At 47.3% G+C, this 17,312-nt stretch overlaps 1 protein-coding gene across 6 annotated transcripts in view; it reads left to right on the forward strand.

Moving 5' to 3' along the window:
- The window catches only part of LOC139275532 (coiled-coil domain-containing protein 178), an 846,828-nt gene that overhangs the window by 371,573 nt on the left and 457,943 nt on the right, over positions 1-17,312 (forward strand). For all 6 annotated transcript variants that reach the window (XM_070892705.1, XM_070892709.1, XM_070892736.1 and 3 more), the window contains 2 exons: positions 6,892-6,954; positions 7,603-7,764. In XM_070892705.1, coding sequence (XP_070748806.1) covers positions 6,892-6,954; positions 7,603-7,764 — 225 coding nt within the window. The remainder of the gene's footprint in view (positions 1-6,891; positions 6,955-7,602; positions 7,765-17,312) is intronic.

The raw sequence follows: 17,312 nt of genomic DNA on the forward strand, positions 1-17,312 counted from the left end.
CAGTTCGGCATGCTGGGCGCTCATGGTGCTCGGCAGCTTAATCGCCAGGGCAATGCCTGCCCGTGGGTCATAGATCGCGCAGCCCGTGAGTCGCTCGCCTGCCAACATTGTGCTGGAGCCGTCAACGTAGATTTCACGGCCTGTGGGATGTATCCCGGCCCGAAATCCTACATCGACGTCCCATACCCCTTCTATGCAACACCTATGGGCTACCCCTGAGTAGATCTGTTGGCCGCTAGTCTAGGCTCGCAAAGACCTTTCACTTTTAAGTCCATTTGGGAGAGAAGTAGGGTCTAGCGAGGAGGTGTCTCTCACAGTTGGAGTATGCCTTCTCATTGGGCTGTAAAAAGATCCCTTATCTTTACAGGGGGGTCTCCAGTTATGCTCCTCACCCATCACACGCCCACCCAAATGCTCCTAGATGGGAGAATTGAAGACGGGACAGTGAGCTGTGCCCACATTGCTCGCTCCCAAATGAACTTAAAGGTGAAAGGTCTTAGTAAATATGCTATCTGAACAAATCGTGTACAGGGTAGGGAACTCCTCTGGGTGGGTCACAACGTACATTGATATAGTATGTGGATCTTTCCTAGGGCTTACGCGTTACTGCAGGGATTTCATTGAGGACTACGCAGCCAAAGCAGCTCCCCTACTCCGACTCCTTCACAAAGGAGTGGAGTGGGACTGGGATAAAAGCAGCGAGGAGGCGTTCACTCAATTCAAAAAAAAACTGCAAACCGCGCCAGCTTTAGGAGCTATTGATGGGGATAAGGAGTTTTCCTGGAGGTAGCAGCCAGTGGGGATCGCCTGAGCGCAGTGCTGCGTCAGGAGCGAAATGGCCACCTTAGACCGTTGGTCTACTCCTCCAGGGTCCTCACAGATGTGGAGAAGGCATACTCATAGTTGGAAAGATCTTACTCTAGTAACAGAACGAGGGGCTGGCAATTCCTGCACTGCTTCTCTCCTGGCCTTATCTATAGCCCTCTCGCCTGCGCGCACAATCAGCCCCAGGAATTTTACATCTGGCTGGCCGATCTTCGCCTTCTTTGGGTTGACTTTAAAACCCTCTTCCTTTAGCAGTTCCAGCACTTCAGCCAGCAGTGGGCCGTGCTCCTCACCCTTGTTGGTGAATAGGAGCAGGTCATCCACATACTGTATCAACTGCTGGGGCTTGCTGAAGTGTTTTAGACAAATGGCCATGCATTGGTGGAATATACTGGGGCTGTTATGAAACCCCTGAGGAAGTCAGTTCCATGTGTATTGCTGGCACTTGAAGGTAAAAGCAAATTTGTACTGGTCCCCTCTCTTTAAGGGGATGGACCAAAAACCGTTTGAGATATCCAGCACCGTGAAGGTGCACGCAGATGCCGGTATGCTTCCAATTAGGTCGGCGACTGCAGCGACCGTGGGCGCGCAGACTGGGATATTGCGGTTGAGGACTCGGTAGTCCACAGTGGCTCTCCACGAATTGTCCGGTTTCCTTACCATCCAAAGTGGTGAGTTCATGTGGGTGGCTATCGGCCTCAACACCCCCTGTGTGACTAGGGAACCCAAGGCAATCTCCAGGTCTGCCTCCGCCTCCCTAGGGAAATTATACTGTTTTTGGGAGCCTAGCCATGGGATCACTATCTACACTAACCTCGACCCCTGTTACTCTTCCACAATCATGCTTGTGGGTGGCGAATGCACTGAGATTTGCCCGCACAAACGCCTGATACTCTCTGGGGGTACTGCTTACCAGTAACTCGAGGTCATAGCCTTCTTTTGGCTTTACCATGCATAGGGTCCCTCTGCCTTGTATCCCCGGGATCACTACAACTTCTTTCTCGTCCCCCGTGCACACTGCTCTCCATAGACAATGATTTCTAAGATCCACTAGGACCTTGTGGCCAATAATGAAATCTGCGCCTAGGATCCCTTTTCCCTCTTTCTCCCACTTCAAGGACACACATCCACTTGGTGTGGCGTGCTATTAAGTCAATTGATAGTGGAATGGAGAATGAGCCAGCCTGCTCGTTACCTGTGAACCCTACCAAGGAATACGGGACTCCGTTCGACAGAGGTGAGGTGGTTGGGTTATCCGCATAGATGATGGTGCTGGAAGCACTAGTGTCTAGCAGATAGGTCCCTTTAACCCTCTCCACCTCCATCTTCACGCAAGGCATTTTCCACTCATCATATTGTAAAGAGCACAGGTATACAGGCTGCGCTGGCTCTCGTCATGGATCAAGATTAGGTGGGGCAGATGGGGTTGCGCCAGTGGCTTCAGCTACCTTCCCTGAGCCCTTTATCATAGTTCGGAGCGCGGCCACAATCTCATCGAAACTGCCAGAGGGATTGTGTGCCACAGGTCCGGATTTTTGGGCCGGGGCTGTTAAACCTTTTGTGGCAGGGGAATTCTTTAAGGGTGGGGATTCCTTTCCTGCCCCATCTTTCCAAGGATTTCGACAATCCATACGGCAGTGTCCACTTTTTCCGCACCCATAGCACGTACTCTTTGAGTCGGAACGGCTCCCCCTTTCCTGGTGCCATTCTCTCCTGGAGTTACTAGGCCGGATCTCGTGGACCTTTCCTTTTTGTGGGGCCTCAACTGTTCCTCTGCCGTTCCGGTAAGCCAGGGTTAACTGTCTAATCACTGACTCCTCGGTAGCGGTGGGGCCTCTGGGGTCGAACCACAGCTCGGCTTTAGCCTTTACTCGTGGCAGGCAGTTAGCCACGAGTCTGTGAAGCCAGCGAGCTGTTGGTTCCCGGTCCAGGTGTTGCCGATCGAGATCTCCTCCACATGCTCTCTCGTAGATGGGCCACAACCTGTCTGCGAAAGCCTGTGGAGTTTCGCCTGCCTGTTGCAGGGTTTTCTCGACCCGGGAAAACAGACTTCCATCATTTAGGCCCAGAACCTCTAACACCTCTTCTTGGATCGCAGCATATGTGCTCTACCCCTTCTTGCTATCTGCAGAGAGGGCCTGGTATACCTTGCGATCCAAGGAGAAAAGCAGCATTTTAGCCTGTTCGGCCTTATCGCAGCCGTTTTTACCGGCTGCCTGCTCAATGTCCATAAAATGGACCGAGGGGTCCCCTTGAGGGGTTAATTTTTCTAAATGAGCTACCATTGCCCGGAGCTGCTGGGTTCCATGGGGGATTACAAATTGGCTCTCCAAAGCCCCTTGTCCCTGACCACCATTGCCGGCACCATACTTTTGTTGTCAGATTAGGCACATCAGCCCCGGTCCTGACACCCCTTGTATTTTCTCGGTGCCGCGCTCTCTCTGCACTGCCAGGCTTAATCTCGGTAGGGCTACAGGCGATGGTTGGATGCCCCTTTCTGCCACTCTATCCCTCTCCCCCTCTACTCCCCCTTGTTCCTGCATGTCTCCCTTAGGAGCGTTGGGCTTATCAGGCATGCCATCCCCTTAGCATTAGATAGGGCCTGGGTTAAACTTTTTATCTTGGCCTCACAGGGCCCGTGATCCTCCACCCCAAAGCCCTTGCTACTGGCTACTTTATAGGCTGCCTGCACATCCCATATCCTCTCCTCCTGTTCTCTTGTTACTTTGGTTAGGCGGGCATTTTCCTCCCGCAGCGCTAACTCATTCCCCTTTGTCTCTGTTACTTGGCATTGGAAATAGTCTTGCTTATTCCTGTGGGTCTCCTCTAGCTGTAATCTGCTATGCTTTTATTTACTTAATTCCTCAAACATTTTCTCCCCTGCCATAGTCCTTATGGCTGACTGCTCTTCGGATTCCCAGAGCTCTGCTACCAATTTCTTGACCTTCCTATCCAGCAACTGGATCTGGCTTTGGTAGCAGACGAACCAAATAGCCTTCTCTATTGACCTTTTATGGTCCTTGCACTCAACAGGCTTATGACCCACTCTTTTGTAATATTTACTTTCTTAAATACATATTCGGAGATTCTTTCCTCCATTTTATTTCTTTCCACCAGAACCGAGTCTACATCCTCACATCCTTTCTACCAATCTCCTATCTGGCTCGCCATTATGTAGGGGGTGGTGGGTTTGTCAGCCTTCTCTGACCTTGACGGTTCAAATCGTCCCACTCCCTGGTTCTAGGGCTTGGAATTATTTAGGGGATGTGATAGATGTGGACAGACAACTGTTTGGTGCAAGAATAAATATTTAATTTAGAAAATAGCACACCACTCTAATTAACTTAATAGCATATAACAAAATGTACAGAAAAAGGGGGAAAACGTATACGCAACGGGTACAGAGGTTATGCAGTGAAAAAAAAAACACCTCCCACCACTACACTAACTAAGTTAGGCTCTGAAATTGCAGGGACTATGCTCACCAAAGGATTTCTCCACAGTTTAGACCAGTTGCACACTGCTTTCTCTCTCCTCAATCTTGTGGATTCTTTGGCTGGTTGCGGTGTCTTCAGTATTAGCACTGGTCGACATTTTGATGGTAAATAAGTTTTTTCCTTGAGTCAGCGCTGGATGATTGTTGGTTTCTCAGTGAATCCGAGGCTTCTTGTTAGGTTCTTCTTGTTGCGTTGCGGTAACCTTGTGTGGCAAGTTAGATGTTTCAAAGCCAGAGTCAAAGAGCCCAAAGTCCAAGTGCTTTTCCAGAGTGAGCTCGGGTACGTTTCTTCAAAAGTGTTTCCTCAGCCCAAAGGTTACCCCACAAGCTACCAGCAAGGCCCCCAGTTATACCTGAGAGGTTGCTTAAACTTTCGCGCCAAAACTCGGGTGCACAATTGATTTTTGATGACTGCTTTTGTGTGATTTTGGCAGGCTGATCAACTCTAATGTGATCCCTTTGTGAGAATTTTGGTGGGCTGATTGAGCACTAGCATGATACAAGATTCCCAAAGGTGTTGATGGGGTTTTCGAATGGTGCTGTTAGAATGTAATCAGGTCTTGATACTGTCCATTGTGTGTTTTGTTGATGCCAGGGTTTTTCTGTATAGCCGTTTTAAGAACTATTAAAATATGTATGTATCTGGGTCCCTGGTAAGGGGGCTTTTGTCAGTCTGCTAATGTCTCCCTGGGACCTGCCTCCCAGGTGGGTTAGCAGCCCTATAAGGATCCCATTTCCCTATGCAGACCCAGCATACAATTTAAAATGTCCAAACTCAATCTAAAAGGCCCTAGTTTAGTCCAAATGCGCCTAATAGTGAGATATTTCTGTCCACATTTTTCCTCCAAAAGTCTAACACAGTTCCCTTTTAAATTCCAGACATCTGTCCATTGAAGAGGGGGTCCCAGAATTTTGTGAATCCTACAGCCTTTAAAGGTCATTGACGGTCTTGTGTACCGACCTAAATAATTGTCGTTGGCACCAACAGGTGACTGGAAGACTTTTTGAAGTGAATTTACCTTCTGGGGCACAGCTGCTGCAGTGCGCGCTGTGATGACATCGTTAACGACGCATCTGCAGGAGCGGGGCGGAAGTGGGGGGAGTGGGGCGGATCTTCAGACTGCAGCAAAAACCCCTGAGAGCAATGCCATGAAAGTTGGCCAGTCCACCATGAGTCAGCGGCCATTCCACACTGTCCCATGGCCACCGCTTTCAGGCGGCCAGAGGCCTTATCGGAAGGGGCAATTTTGGCCCCATAATGTTTGGTTCATCAAAGTTTTATACAGTGCACTGAAACTGTTTAAATTCCACTTGTTAATTATTCTGCATCAATGATATGATTTGATAACAATGGTTGTTAGAAAGTCATGTTTGGCAACAGGTGGAAGAGGGATCACAATGGTCACTGGCATCAAAGCTAACTAAACAGATTACACAGAACTATGTGAATGCATTAAAGTTGTACTTGATTATGATGTGTTCCAGTTTGTTCTTAGTTTATCTATAATTCAAACTGGTTTCTATTAGGATTTGGAAGACTGAACGCAAGATTTATCAATTGTAGCCTGTAGCATCCTCCAAAAATCAGTGGTTATTGTCTGATCCATACCCTGCTCCAATCAGGGCCACTGACCAGGTTTGAGAGTAAGCTTCACTTCAGCATTCATATCATCTGGAACTTAACATGTCATGGGATCTGCTAGCAGCAACAATATCGTTTAGGAACTGTTGAAGCTATTTTTATTGTCAACAGCACTGTCATCAGCTAAAGTGTCATTTACGTGATGATCAACTACATAACCAGACTATGGGGCTGAAATTCATCAACTCACTGCCCACTGCCACCGACATTCCTCTGGAAGATCTGCCCAGTGCCACTTTCGAGGTGGCCTGGAGCGGGCGGGAGGTGAGAGCCGCTGGGACCTGCCCGCTGACGTCAGCGGACGGCTGAGTGGCACAACTGACCTCCCGCCCGCCGAGCTCCCATATTCATGCAAGCGGGAGTCAGCGCCAGAACGAGGGTGGACCGCTGCGAGGAGGCTGATCTGTCCCTGACGGTAAGTATGAAGAACCTGAAAAAGACGTTAGTGAACATTTTATATATTTTTTTTCCACAGCGACTTACCTGGATAGGGTCCCCTGATGGTCTTCTGAGAGTTTTTTTATTTTTTACTGATGATTTTTTTTTTAGCTGTTGTCCCTGCGTGGGCCCAACTCCATCCTCAGCGGCACTTGGGCAGCAAACACCTCTGCCGCCGAGAATGAGACTTCCCGCCCACTGCCACCCAGATTGGCGGTGTACGTCGTCCATTTGCTGCCCGCTGACCTTCGAGGGACCTCGGCGATGAATAGCCCACCCAAAGTACCGTCCGGTACCTCGGCAGTCATCGGCGGCACTTTGGGCAGCACTAGGGCGAGCGGAGGCCTTGATCAAAATCGGCCCCTATGTGTATACACTGTTGACAGGCATTAGTAATTTCAAGAAATGAGAGTTGCTGCTATTAAAATTCCATTGCAGTTGAGTAAGACTGTTTAGAATCCATATTTAAGTCTGTTTTTTTCTCCTATAGGATCAGATAGGAAAATTAAAGAAAAAAATCAGAGAAGCAATGATACTGCGAACAAAGCTACAGGTAAAGGGCCTGTGATACTGTAGTAAGGCATTGTTGTTGCTTGCACTGAAAATGGATGTTTTGAATGCCTGCAGAAATAAATATTTCTTTACCTGCACTGAGATACAATGAGTACAAAGATAAATAAATGACCAGATAACTCACAAATGAGTTATTCATCTACAGTGCCAGTTACCAGTCTCAGAATGCCACCTGTCGAGTGCAATGTAGGACTGCTAGATGCAAACTTTGTTTACAGCTGCTGCATCACTTTTTGCCTGAGGATAGTGGAGTTCTGTGGCTTCTAAGTATCCTACTAATCTTTTTGCTAATACCTTAAAACATTAGAAATATTGAACTGCTTGTATTTTTTAAAACTTGGCTTTGGCCGTGTATGTAGTTATGCTGGAGCTAGTATGAAACATGAGCTTTGTGAGACTACTTCTTGGAGCTGGTTCACACTTTTTGTCATAATGCAATCTGTATTAAGATAGTTGACATAACTGCTGAGCTATGCTGCTAGTTTTGCACTGATGTGCCTCTGAAATCACTTATATTGCCCTATTAAAGCATAAATGTTGAACGTAGTCTTTTTTTAAAAAACTAATACTTTCCATATTTCAGAGGTGTGAGTAAATATAACTGTATGGTGCTGTTTTCCAAATACAGGCAAAAGCTAAATTAGAGACTGAAGAACTAGCTCACTTTAAAGACAATGCCAAAAAGAAGAAAGGAAGTGTTTTAAAGAAGCTTACACAAGCTGAGAAAATTGTTGCAGATATTGAAGCCAAATTAAAAAAATTTGAAGCCATATACCAGAACCACAATGAAGTAAGTTTCCTGGAGAATTTTAGTTAACATTATTTGACAAGTCATGGGGGGAAACATCCTATTGAATTTATAGTAAAGAATCATTTAAGTTTTATAAAAATCATTTAGTTTTGAATATAGCTGCAGGACTCTCCTAAATGTAAGTGTTGGAGTTCACAGGTGATTTCACATAACTTTTATTTTCAAAGAAAAAAAGAACTGTATTAAAAAGAAATCTGAATGGTTTCAATTGCCAAAAATGCTTTGAAGTTATCATATTGTATACAGCAGTAGATGTATCTGGAGGGTGATCTGTCAAGCTGGATTCAATTTGTCATTTGGTTGTTGAGACGGGAAATATTGTGACAGTATATTTATAGGCAATACTGCTGTATTAATATACTGAACTAAGTTGCCCAATGTTCATAACATATGATTTTAAAACAATGCGTTGATGTCAGTGAAATATGTTGATAGCCCTCCAACATGGCAAGAACAACAAAAATTGTGGCAATGTTGCTATCATTAGTCACTTTGAGTCTTGGAAGGCGTGGTAAAAGTCATATATCATAATGTATTCTCGTACATTTCACAATTTTAGAAGTGACAGAATGATTATTTGCCAACCTAGAATAATTATGGTATTAAAAATAAAGCCTACAAATGTAAGCTTTGATTAAAAATTTTAGTGCAACATCAAAAGGGTACTGACAGGTATAGTGAATAACTATTGGTCAGTGACTCCAGATGCATTAACTACTACTGCCATTAATTTTAACGAAATAAGATGTGGAGCATTATGTACCAAAATTTAGAAATAAGTTTTACTGCATGCAGTCAAAATAGGCCAGCAAAATCGTGTGTGTTTTTTGAATTCATCTTCTTTTATTTGGGAAGGAGATTTAAGAGGCAAAGGAGGCGAAATTCGACTTTTAAAATTTTTAACTTCTGCTAAATTGGCCTTTAGCGACCCAGGAAGGAAGGGGGTGGGCAGTAATTGAGGCTCTAATGACCTCAGTGGGGCACTGTAGGGCGCTAATAGCAGAGCGTTACTCAATTTCAGGTGATTTGTATTCAACAATCATCCCTCAATCCTTCACACTGGCTGATTCCAGCTCTTAAAGGGGAGGTTATATCAAGCTTCACCTGCTCATTTTCAGCAGCTGCTGGAAATCCTTCTGGAAGGGAGAGGACAAAGCGATTCAATGGTATGGCATTGGTGGGGGCAGTGAAGAGGAGGAGCGTTGTGCTGTTCCCCGCATCTGGAAGGAGGCCATTGCTACAGGTCTTCGTGGCCATGTGGAGAGAAATGGCCGAGGAGGTGTCAGCCACCACTGTAATCGATCGAACCCTCACACAGTGCCGGAAGATGTTCAATGACCTCAGTCGAGTGGTGAAGGTGAGTACATGCTTCCACACCTCCTACATACCAGCCTCTTAAGCTCTGTCACTGCACACTGCGCAAACCACCACTGCCCCACCAAACATATGCAGCTACTCAAACTCACATCCTCATCTCATGCCTTGCCTACATTCAAGGACAGCAGCCATAGCTCCAACATATATAGCTGGACTCTCACTCACACAAATTCCTTTCTTTTGCAGGCCAAGATGGCACATAATCGGAGTGAGCAACAGAGGACTGGTGGGGGTGAACCTCAACTGCAGGGGCTCTTGATCTGGAGGAGCGAGGGCTGCGGCTCATTGGCCCGCGGGTGGTGGGCAACCGCACTGGGGGCAACAACAGTATCATTATCTCCTCCCCTTTTCTCATCCCGCTTCCCCGTCACACCAGCTCCTAATACTGTCTGCCTTCCTTGCTTCATTCCTGTCCCCCTGCTCTCATCTTAATGTGAGTCTTGTTCCATTTATGCTTTCAGATAATCAACAAGCAGCCTGTACCTGAGCACCCCCATGAAACTGAGGAGGGAGGCGAGGAGCAGGACCCAATCATGCGTCATTGCATCGCTCACCCGCAGGCACCAGCTCAGAGACTGGCATTACGCGGTCCTTAGAGGTTAGCTTAGCAGAGGGTACTGCACTGGGCGATGCAACGGAGCCTTCAGGCTGCAGCAAGTGAAAGGGTATCACGGAAGCCAGCTGCCAGGAGAGAGATTTCGCGCATGAGTTCTGCTGCACAGGACTTAGATGAGGACCTCAATGGGGAGGCGCTCACAAGAAAGATGATGGCCAGGCACGCCGACATAATAGGTGCAATGGCAACGGTGCCCAAGAGCCTCTCCGTAATAGTAAGGAGCATGGAGGAGTCCACCTCCAACATTGCACAGAGCTCTGCGCGCACCATGGAGCACATCATTTCCAGTCTGCAGACAATGGTGGACTCCCAGAGAGACTGTGCTGGTCCAGACCTTATGACGCGTGTCATGGCCGATGTGGCAGCTTCCATTGCAGTGCAGGCGGAAGCAACGCGACGTCTTAGTGCTGTAATACAGTCAATGGTTGATGGCATGGGAGCTCAGACTGCTCTCATGCAGCCTCAGCTGGATGCCACACGAGCTCTGACTGCTGCCATTGCCGCTGGGTCCACCACAGTTGACTGGGGATCTCACGGTGTCACAGCAGGCCATCATCCCCACCAATTTTGGGACTGTGGTATGGATGGGGAAATGGATGTGCTGATGGGGACGTGCAAATGAACTGGGAAGTGAGATGGAATTCACTGAAGTCTGATGAGATGATCGCGGACCACCCTTGCAGAACCACAATTGAGTGGCTGCCTCCTCCGTCGCTGCTGTTTCTGCTCCTGCTCCTCCTCATTCTCCTCCTCGTCCTCCTCCTCCGCCTCCTCTTGCTTCTCCTCCTGCTCCTCCTTGTCCTCCTCCTGAGGTGGTGAAGCTATGCCGGTGGCAATGGCTGTGCTCTCATGATGGCCAAGTTGTGCAGAATGCAGCAGATGACGATGAAAAGGGATACCCACTCAGCCAAGTACTGGAAGACTCCTCCCGAGCAGTCAAGGCAGCAGAACCATTGCTTGAGCACTCTGATGGCATATTCAATGATGTTCCTGGTAGCGGCATGGCTCTCATTATATGAATGCTAGGCAGGAGTGTTTGGGTTGCGGAGGGGAGACATGAGCCAGGTGGAGAGCGGATAGCCCTTGTCTCCGAGCAGCCAGCCTCTAGCTTGATGTGGTGGCTGGAAGAGAGCTGGCATACCGGTCTGACGCAAGATGAATGCATCGTGGCTGCTGCCAGGATAGCGGGCATTGACGGTGAGGATTTGCCGTGTGAGGTCGCACACCAACAGCACATTCAATGAGTGGTAACCTTTGTGGTTATGGAATACCTCAGAATTGCAATGCAGTGCCCGCAAAACGACGTGGATGCAGTCAATGGCGCCCTGCACCATGGGGAAGCTGGCTATCCTGACAAAGCCACATGCACACTCCAGTTGCTTCTCTTTGGTCATGGGTAAGGAACTGTATTCCCTTCTCCTTCTGTACAGAGCATCTGTGACCTCATGGATGGAGCAATGGATGGCAAACTGGGAAACGTTGGCGATGTCTCCTGTTGCAGACTGGAAGGATCAGCTGGTGTAGAAATTGTGCGTGATGGTGACCTTGACTGCCACTGAGAGAGCTGTCCTTACCCTGGTCTGAGGCTTGAGGTCTGGTTCCAGGAGATGGCAGAGCTCTGTGACCAGGTCCTTGCTGAAACGCAGCCTTCGAACACACTGTTCCTCAGTTAAATCGATTTAGCTGCCGGAATACCCTGGGAGGGTAAGGTCTCCTGTTGACAGCCCTGTTGAGCCTCCTGCCTCTGGCCACATTTTGCTGTCTTTCTCCCTGCCTTTCTCTCTGCCTTTCTCTCTGCCTAATTTGCCTCTGACGGTGATGTTGGAGCAGGAGATCGAGTGCTAACAAAGCCCCCATGTAACGATATAAATGTTGTCATCTGCCCTCAATGAAAGACAGGAATGTTTAACAGCCAGAACACTCCTTCAACTGAAAATCACTGAAATCTGTCAAAAAACCTGTCTGCCGATGTGGAAGTAAGCTGCAAGCAGTAATAGCCGACTAAAATGTTTTCTAAAGATGGTGCCTTTAAATAGCGCTTCTCCAACCGATTCCTGACTGAAACTCGACAACTAAGCTGTCGTTGTCAGCGCCAGGCAGGAACACAGGGGCCACGACCGAATTTAGCTTCCGTGGCGGTAATGGGGCACTGTGCACAGTGATGGCGTCATCATTGCCGGGCACAGCCAAGCAGGATGTTACCTGTTAGCGCCGCCCCAAAGACCCCGCCCAAATTAGCGGGAGGTGTTCTTCTCGCCGTACCCGGGCGACCATTCTTTTGCACCAACGGGAGGCACAAAGTATCCGAATTACAAGTCTTGTAAATTATTATTTGTAATATATCAATACTAAGTTGTGGTGGGATGAAGAATTTAGTAATTGCTACAAAGCAGACTGACTTCTGACACCATTGCAGTTGCATCTATTTATCTATATATTTAAAAGCCTTGCATCTAGCACTAATCTATTGACCTAAAAATTCTACTTGATGAGTCGCACCGCTTTTACGCCAATGCAAAATGAATTATGGCCACCGATGATCTGGTAAGGTATTTACATGAGAATTTTGTGGGTCATTCTGCCCGTATGCAGGAAGCTATCTGTCTTTCTGCCATATTGACCATGACAATGATGGTGAGGAACAGGATGATGAGGACCAGGCCACACAGATCCTGCCCCATGTTCTTCTGCCCCCAACCTCTTCAATGTCACCTCTGTACTACTTGCTTTCTCACATGCATGAACCAGCTCAGATACTTGCACCGAGGGGAATTTGATAGTGTTGGTGATTCACAGAGTACGAGAGAACTAGAGAAGTGAGTAGTTGAAGATATGACACTTTCCCAAAGGAGGCCTGTATGGCAGAACGTCTGACTGTTCCATGTGCCTAACTGCATTCAACTCTTGTATCGTAGGTAAAGTCGAGAGGGTTGTGTATCTCTAGTAATCCATCCGGATTGATTTCTACTGATAGGTTCAGTAACCACTTGTACCAGCTAATTGGATGGTTGGCACTATGTGGCAGATGGCTTTGGGAATCCCGTAATCCATTGTACTGATGGGAACAATTACAGAATTAGTCATTTAGGCCTTCTCCTAATATTGTAAGGAATTAGTAAACAAGAGTCATATCAGCCATTACCAGCTCAGCACAGACCTGTCCACCTTGGTCAAACCTGGTACCCCCTGTAGCATAGCTCTGTGCTTCTTCACTGGTCGTTTCTCATTGTGCAGCGCTGGGAGGTGTCACCAAGGTGTACCAGAGAACCAAAGTGTTTGTCAAAAATTAGTGCCTTCTTTCAGCTCGTTTTATTCATAAACATGGGTATTTATCAGCAATAGTAGCATATACCCTGCCTAATGTGGCTGACTGTAATGATAAAACAAGTTCTATAGATCTCTCCAGGCAGCCATCACATTAGTACCCCAGCGTGGGCCGCCCCGACCTGTGTGAGAACACCACCACTGGTCGGGGCTATAAATAGAGCTGGAGCGCTGGGTCCTGGAACATCGTGGCAAAGGTGCAGCGAATGAGGTACGGGGCCCAGAAGAGCCGAGAGCCCAGGAGCAGCACGGACTTGCCCACACTGCAAAATGTGTGCGCACTAGGTCCGTGCAGCAGAGCAGGTCTCCAGTCGTCCTGGTTAATCCTTGCCACTGATGTGCAACGGTCACCACACGTTAAAAAAATTGACGCACAGGCAACTTCCACCCCCTCAACTGGAGTTCAGGACTGGAACATCGGGTCCTTCATTGAAACATCTGTGAACTCTCGTGGAAGCAAGTCATCCTCGTTCGAGGGATGGCCTATGATGATGAGACCTGCTCTTCCTGTTGGGAGACTTTGGGCCCAAGTTTCCACATGATTTGCGCCTGATTTTTAGGAGCAACTGGTGGAGAACGGACTATCTTAGAAATCGCAATTCTCCACATTTTTTTTTCTGCAGTTCTAGTCAGGTAGAACAGTTCTACTTTGGAACAGAATTTTTTCTTCAAAAGGGGGCGTGTCCGGCCACTGACGCCTGATTTGAAAGTTTCCACAGTGAAAACGTACTCCAAACTAAAGCAGAATGGAGCAAGTGAAGATTTTTGTGGAACTGAAAAAACCTGTTCTACACATTAAAAAATCAGGCGCAGGTTACAAATTAGGCGTCCAGAACGAGGTGAGGGGGGGGAAGGGAACTCATTAAATTCGACAATAAATCCTTATTTATACTTCTACAAATATTATACAAATAAATCCAACCTGAATAAACATTTATAAGCAAAGAAAAGATTAAATAAACCATCTTCCTACCTGTGTGAAAGTGCTTCAGGCACGGAGAATTCTGCAGTCAGCCTGAGGCGTCCGTTCTTCCCACAGTGGGGGGAGGCGCCCGTTCTGCCCGCGGGGGGGGGGAGGGGAGAGGAGGCGCCCGTTCTTTCCCGCGGGGGGGGGGGGAGGCGCCCGTTCTTTCCCGCGGGGGGGGGAGGCGCCCGTTCTTTCCCGCGGGGGGGGGGAGGCGCCCGTTCTTTCCCGCGGGGGGGGGGAGGCGCCCGTTCTTCCCGCGGGGGGGCGGGGGGGAGGAGACAGTGAGAAGGCTGCAAGTGCTGATGTGCTGATGGCAATGTGCTTTTATTAAAAAAATGTTCAAAAATTAAACAGCTACAAAGAACTACAAAAATGGCCGAATGCCAATGTTTTTTTCACACTGAGCATGCGCGAACGCTCCAACGCGCACGCGCAGCATTGCCGGCAGGGAAAAAACTAATTTAAATAGTACCCGCCCCCTCCCACTTACAAAATCGGCGCGAGTGTAGGCTCCGTCCCCCTGGGCGCCGCGCCAGGCAGACAAGGAGCTGCAGAATGCTCCAGAATCGCGATTTTTTTTTTAGGCGCCATTTTAGGCGCGAAAAACGGGCGCCCAGCTCGGAGGGGCGCCCGTTTTTTATCGTGTGGAAACTTGGGCCCTTTAATGCTGAAGTAGGAGCTGACAGATCAACTTGACGAAGACCATTGGAGTATATGAACATGAGCAAAAAAATTACAATGGTGAGCAACTTGTTGACATCTGTGCTGCCCATGACCTCAAGATAGGGGGTATCTTCTTTCCCAGAAATTACATTCGCAGATACACATGGAACTACCAAAAAGGAAGTAGACCACGTTATTATAAACACTCGTTGATGAAGTTGATAATGTCCGAGTCTTGAGAAGTGCTGAGTGTGGCAACTTGGACCAATTGAAGAAATATTCTGATTTCCTTATCCAAACAGTTGGTTTGATGTCGAGAAGCTCAGCTACCCATAAGTAAAATATAATTTCAAAGTTGAACTGTACACCTTCTTTCAGGCACTGACAGTGTCTATAGATAATGTGGAGAACAGACTGGGCCACTTTTAGAGATCAGGTCAGCAGCACTGCAGAAGACGTCCTAAGAGGTAGACGCTCCAGACGCTCCAAAAAAGGGGAGCAGGATAAACCTGGCAATTACAGGCCGGTCAGTTTAACATTGGTGATGGGGAAGCTTTTAGAATCAATAATCCTGGAAAAAATTAACTGCGACTTGACAAGCATAGACTAATAAAGAAAAACAGATTTGTTAAGGGAAAATTGTGTTTGACTAACTTGATTGAGTTTTTTGATGAAGTAACAGAGAGGGTGAATGAGGGCAGTGCAGTTGATGTGTATATGGACTTTCAAAAGACATTAGATAAAATACCACATACTAGGCTTGTTAGCAAAATTGAGCCCATGGGATAAGAGGGGTAGTATCAGTAGAGGAAGGTATAGAGTGGTGTTCCCCGTGGTACAGCACTAGGACCATTGCTGTTTTTGATATACATTAATGACTTGGACTTGGGGGTACAGGACACAATTTCAAAATTTGAAGATTACACGAAAATTGGAAGTGTAGGAAGATAGTTTTTTCTTTCAAGGCCAGTATTTATTGTCCATCCCTAATTTCCCTTGAGAGGGTGGTAGTGAGCCGTCTTCTTGAACCATTACCGTCCATGTGGTGAAGGTACTCTCACAGTACTGTTAGGGAGGGAGTTCCAGGATTTTGACCCAGTGACTATGAAGGAATGAAGATATATTTCCAAGTCAGGCTGGTGTGTGACTTGGAGGAGAACTTGCAGCTGGTGGTGTTCCCATGTGTAAGTGGTTTTGCCCTTGGTGGTTTCAAATCACTCCCCTTACAACATGTTCTAGATACCTAAATTATAGTGGTGAACAGAAATACACAGTTATAGCCAGATCTTTCGGTCTCAACCATCACAATGCTTTTATTCAAGTTAAAGCGCACACCTGCACCCAGTAAAACACACCCTGGTGGTGTAAAACAAACAAAACACAGTAAACACACAACCCTGGCCTGTCTGAATAGACCCCTAACACGAAGTACCCATGACTAAAACACCCTTGCTCAGATTCAAAAGAGCACCACCGAATCTGTCCAATAGAATTTTGCGTACGCTTACGATCCGTGCAGAAAACTTCCCCACTATACACTTAAGGCTTGGTTGGGACACTCGACACCCCTTCACACTATGCGGTGGTCTTAAAGATATATGGGCTGGGATAAATGCTCACCAATTACCCCTCTGGCTTACTCGCTGCTTCTCCCGTTGGAGGAGTAGGTTCTGGTTCTGTACCAATCTGGTATTCAAGTCCAGTCTCAAGGTCAGCACATTGTGTCCTCCAACTAACCCTATATATTTTACTGTTAAACACCCCGAATACGTCCCTTAAAATATTATACAAGCACATTCATACAACATATTAACAGAGAAAAACATTCAGGTTCAACCTTTAACTAAGGCCTCCCACCGACTTCGGAGCGCCTTGCTTCGCCTTTTGCAAGACAACCGCAACAAATACATTACAGTGAGAAACTGTACAATTACAAGTGCGAGCAAATCCGGATCCACGGAGGAATTTGTACATTCAAACCAATGTTCCACCAGGGTGGGGAATTTACCCCTTTAATTTCCTCCTCTGTGTTCCGATTTGTCTGTTCTAATGTGTTATGTTCAGAATAACTCCACAAGACTGTATGCTGTAAGCTCAAACTGATGTGACCTTAGTCTCTTTAATCAAACTCCAGAGTGAAGAAGCAGCATGGCAGACAATCTTTTATACTTGCTTGCACGAGATGTGCAGGTGATCCTTGGGTCTCCAACAGGTGTGCCCCCTGGTGGCAAGTCTTACATTATTATAAAGTTTACATACATAACATCAGTCCCTCCCAAAGTCTGAGATACAAGTTATTTACAAGTTGAGGCGATCCGGGGCTCTTCGTTCCCAGGTTGATCCCAGGTTGAAGTCCTGGCATGGGTGAGTTGGTCAGATCATTGTTGCTCTGCAGCGCGGCTGGTCTGATCGGACTGTTGGACATGGTGGGTTTATCCTCGTGATTGACAGCGAGGTCGATTGCTGGTTGGGTGTGTGTGTTAGTGGATCAATGATGGTAATGTCCTCTTCAAACTGTTCTTGGTTGTCAGTGAATCGCAGTTTGGTCTGATCCAAATGCTTTCTGCACGTTTGTCCATT

This window comes from Pristiophorus japonicus, chromosome 1 (assembly GCF_044704955.1).
Source record: "Pristiophorus japonicus isolate sPriJap1 chromosome 1, sPriJap1.hap1, whole genome shotgun sequence".
Lineage (NCBI taxonomy): Eukaryota > Metazoa > Chordata > Chondrichthyes > Pristiophoridae > Pristiophorus > Pristiophorus japonicus.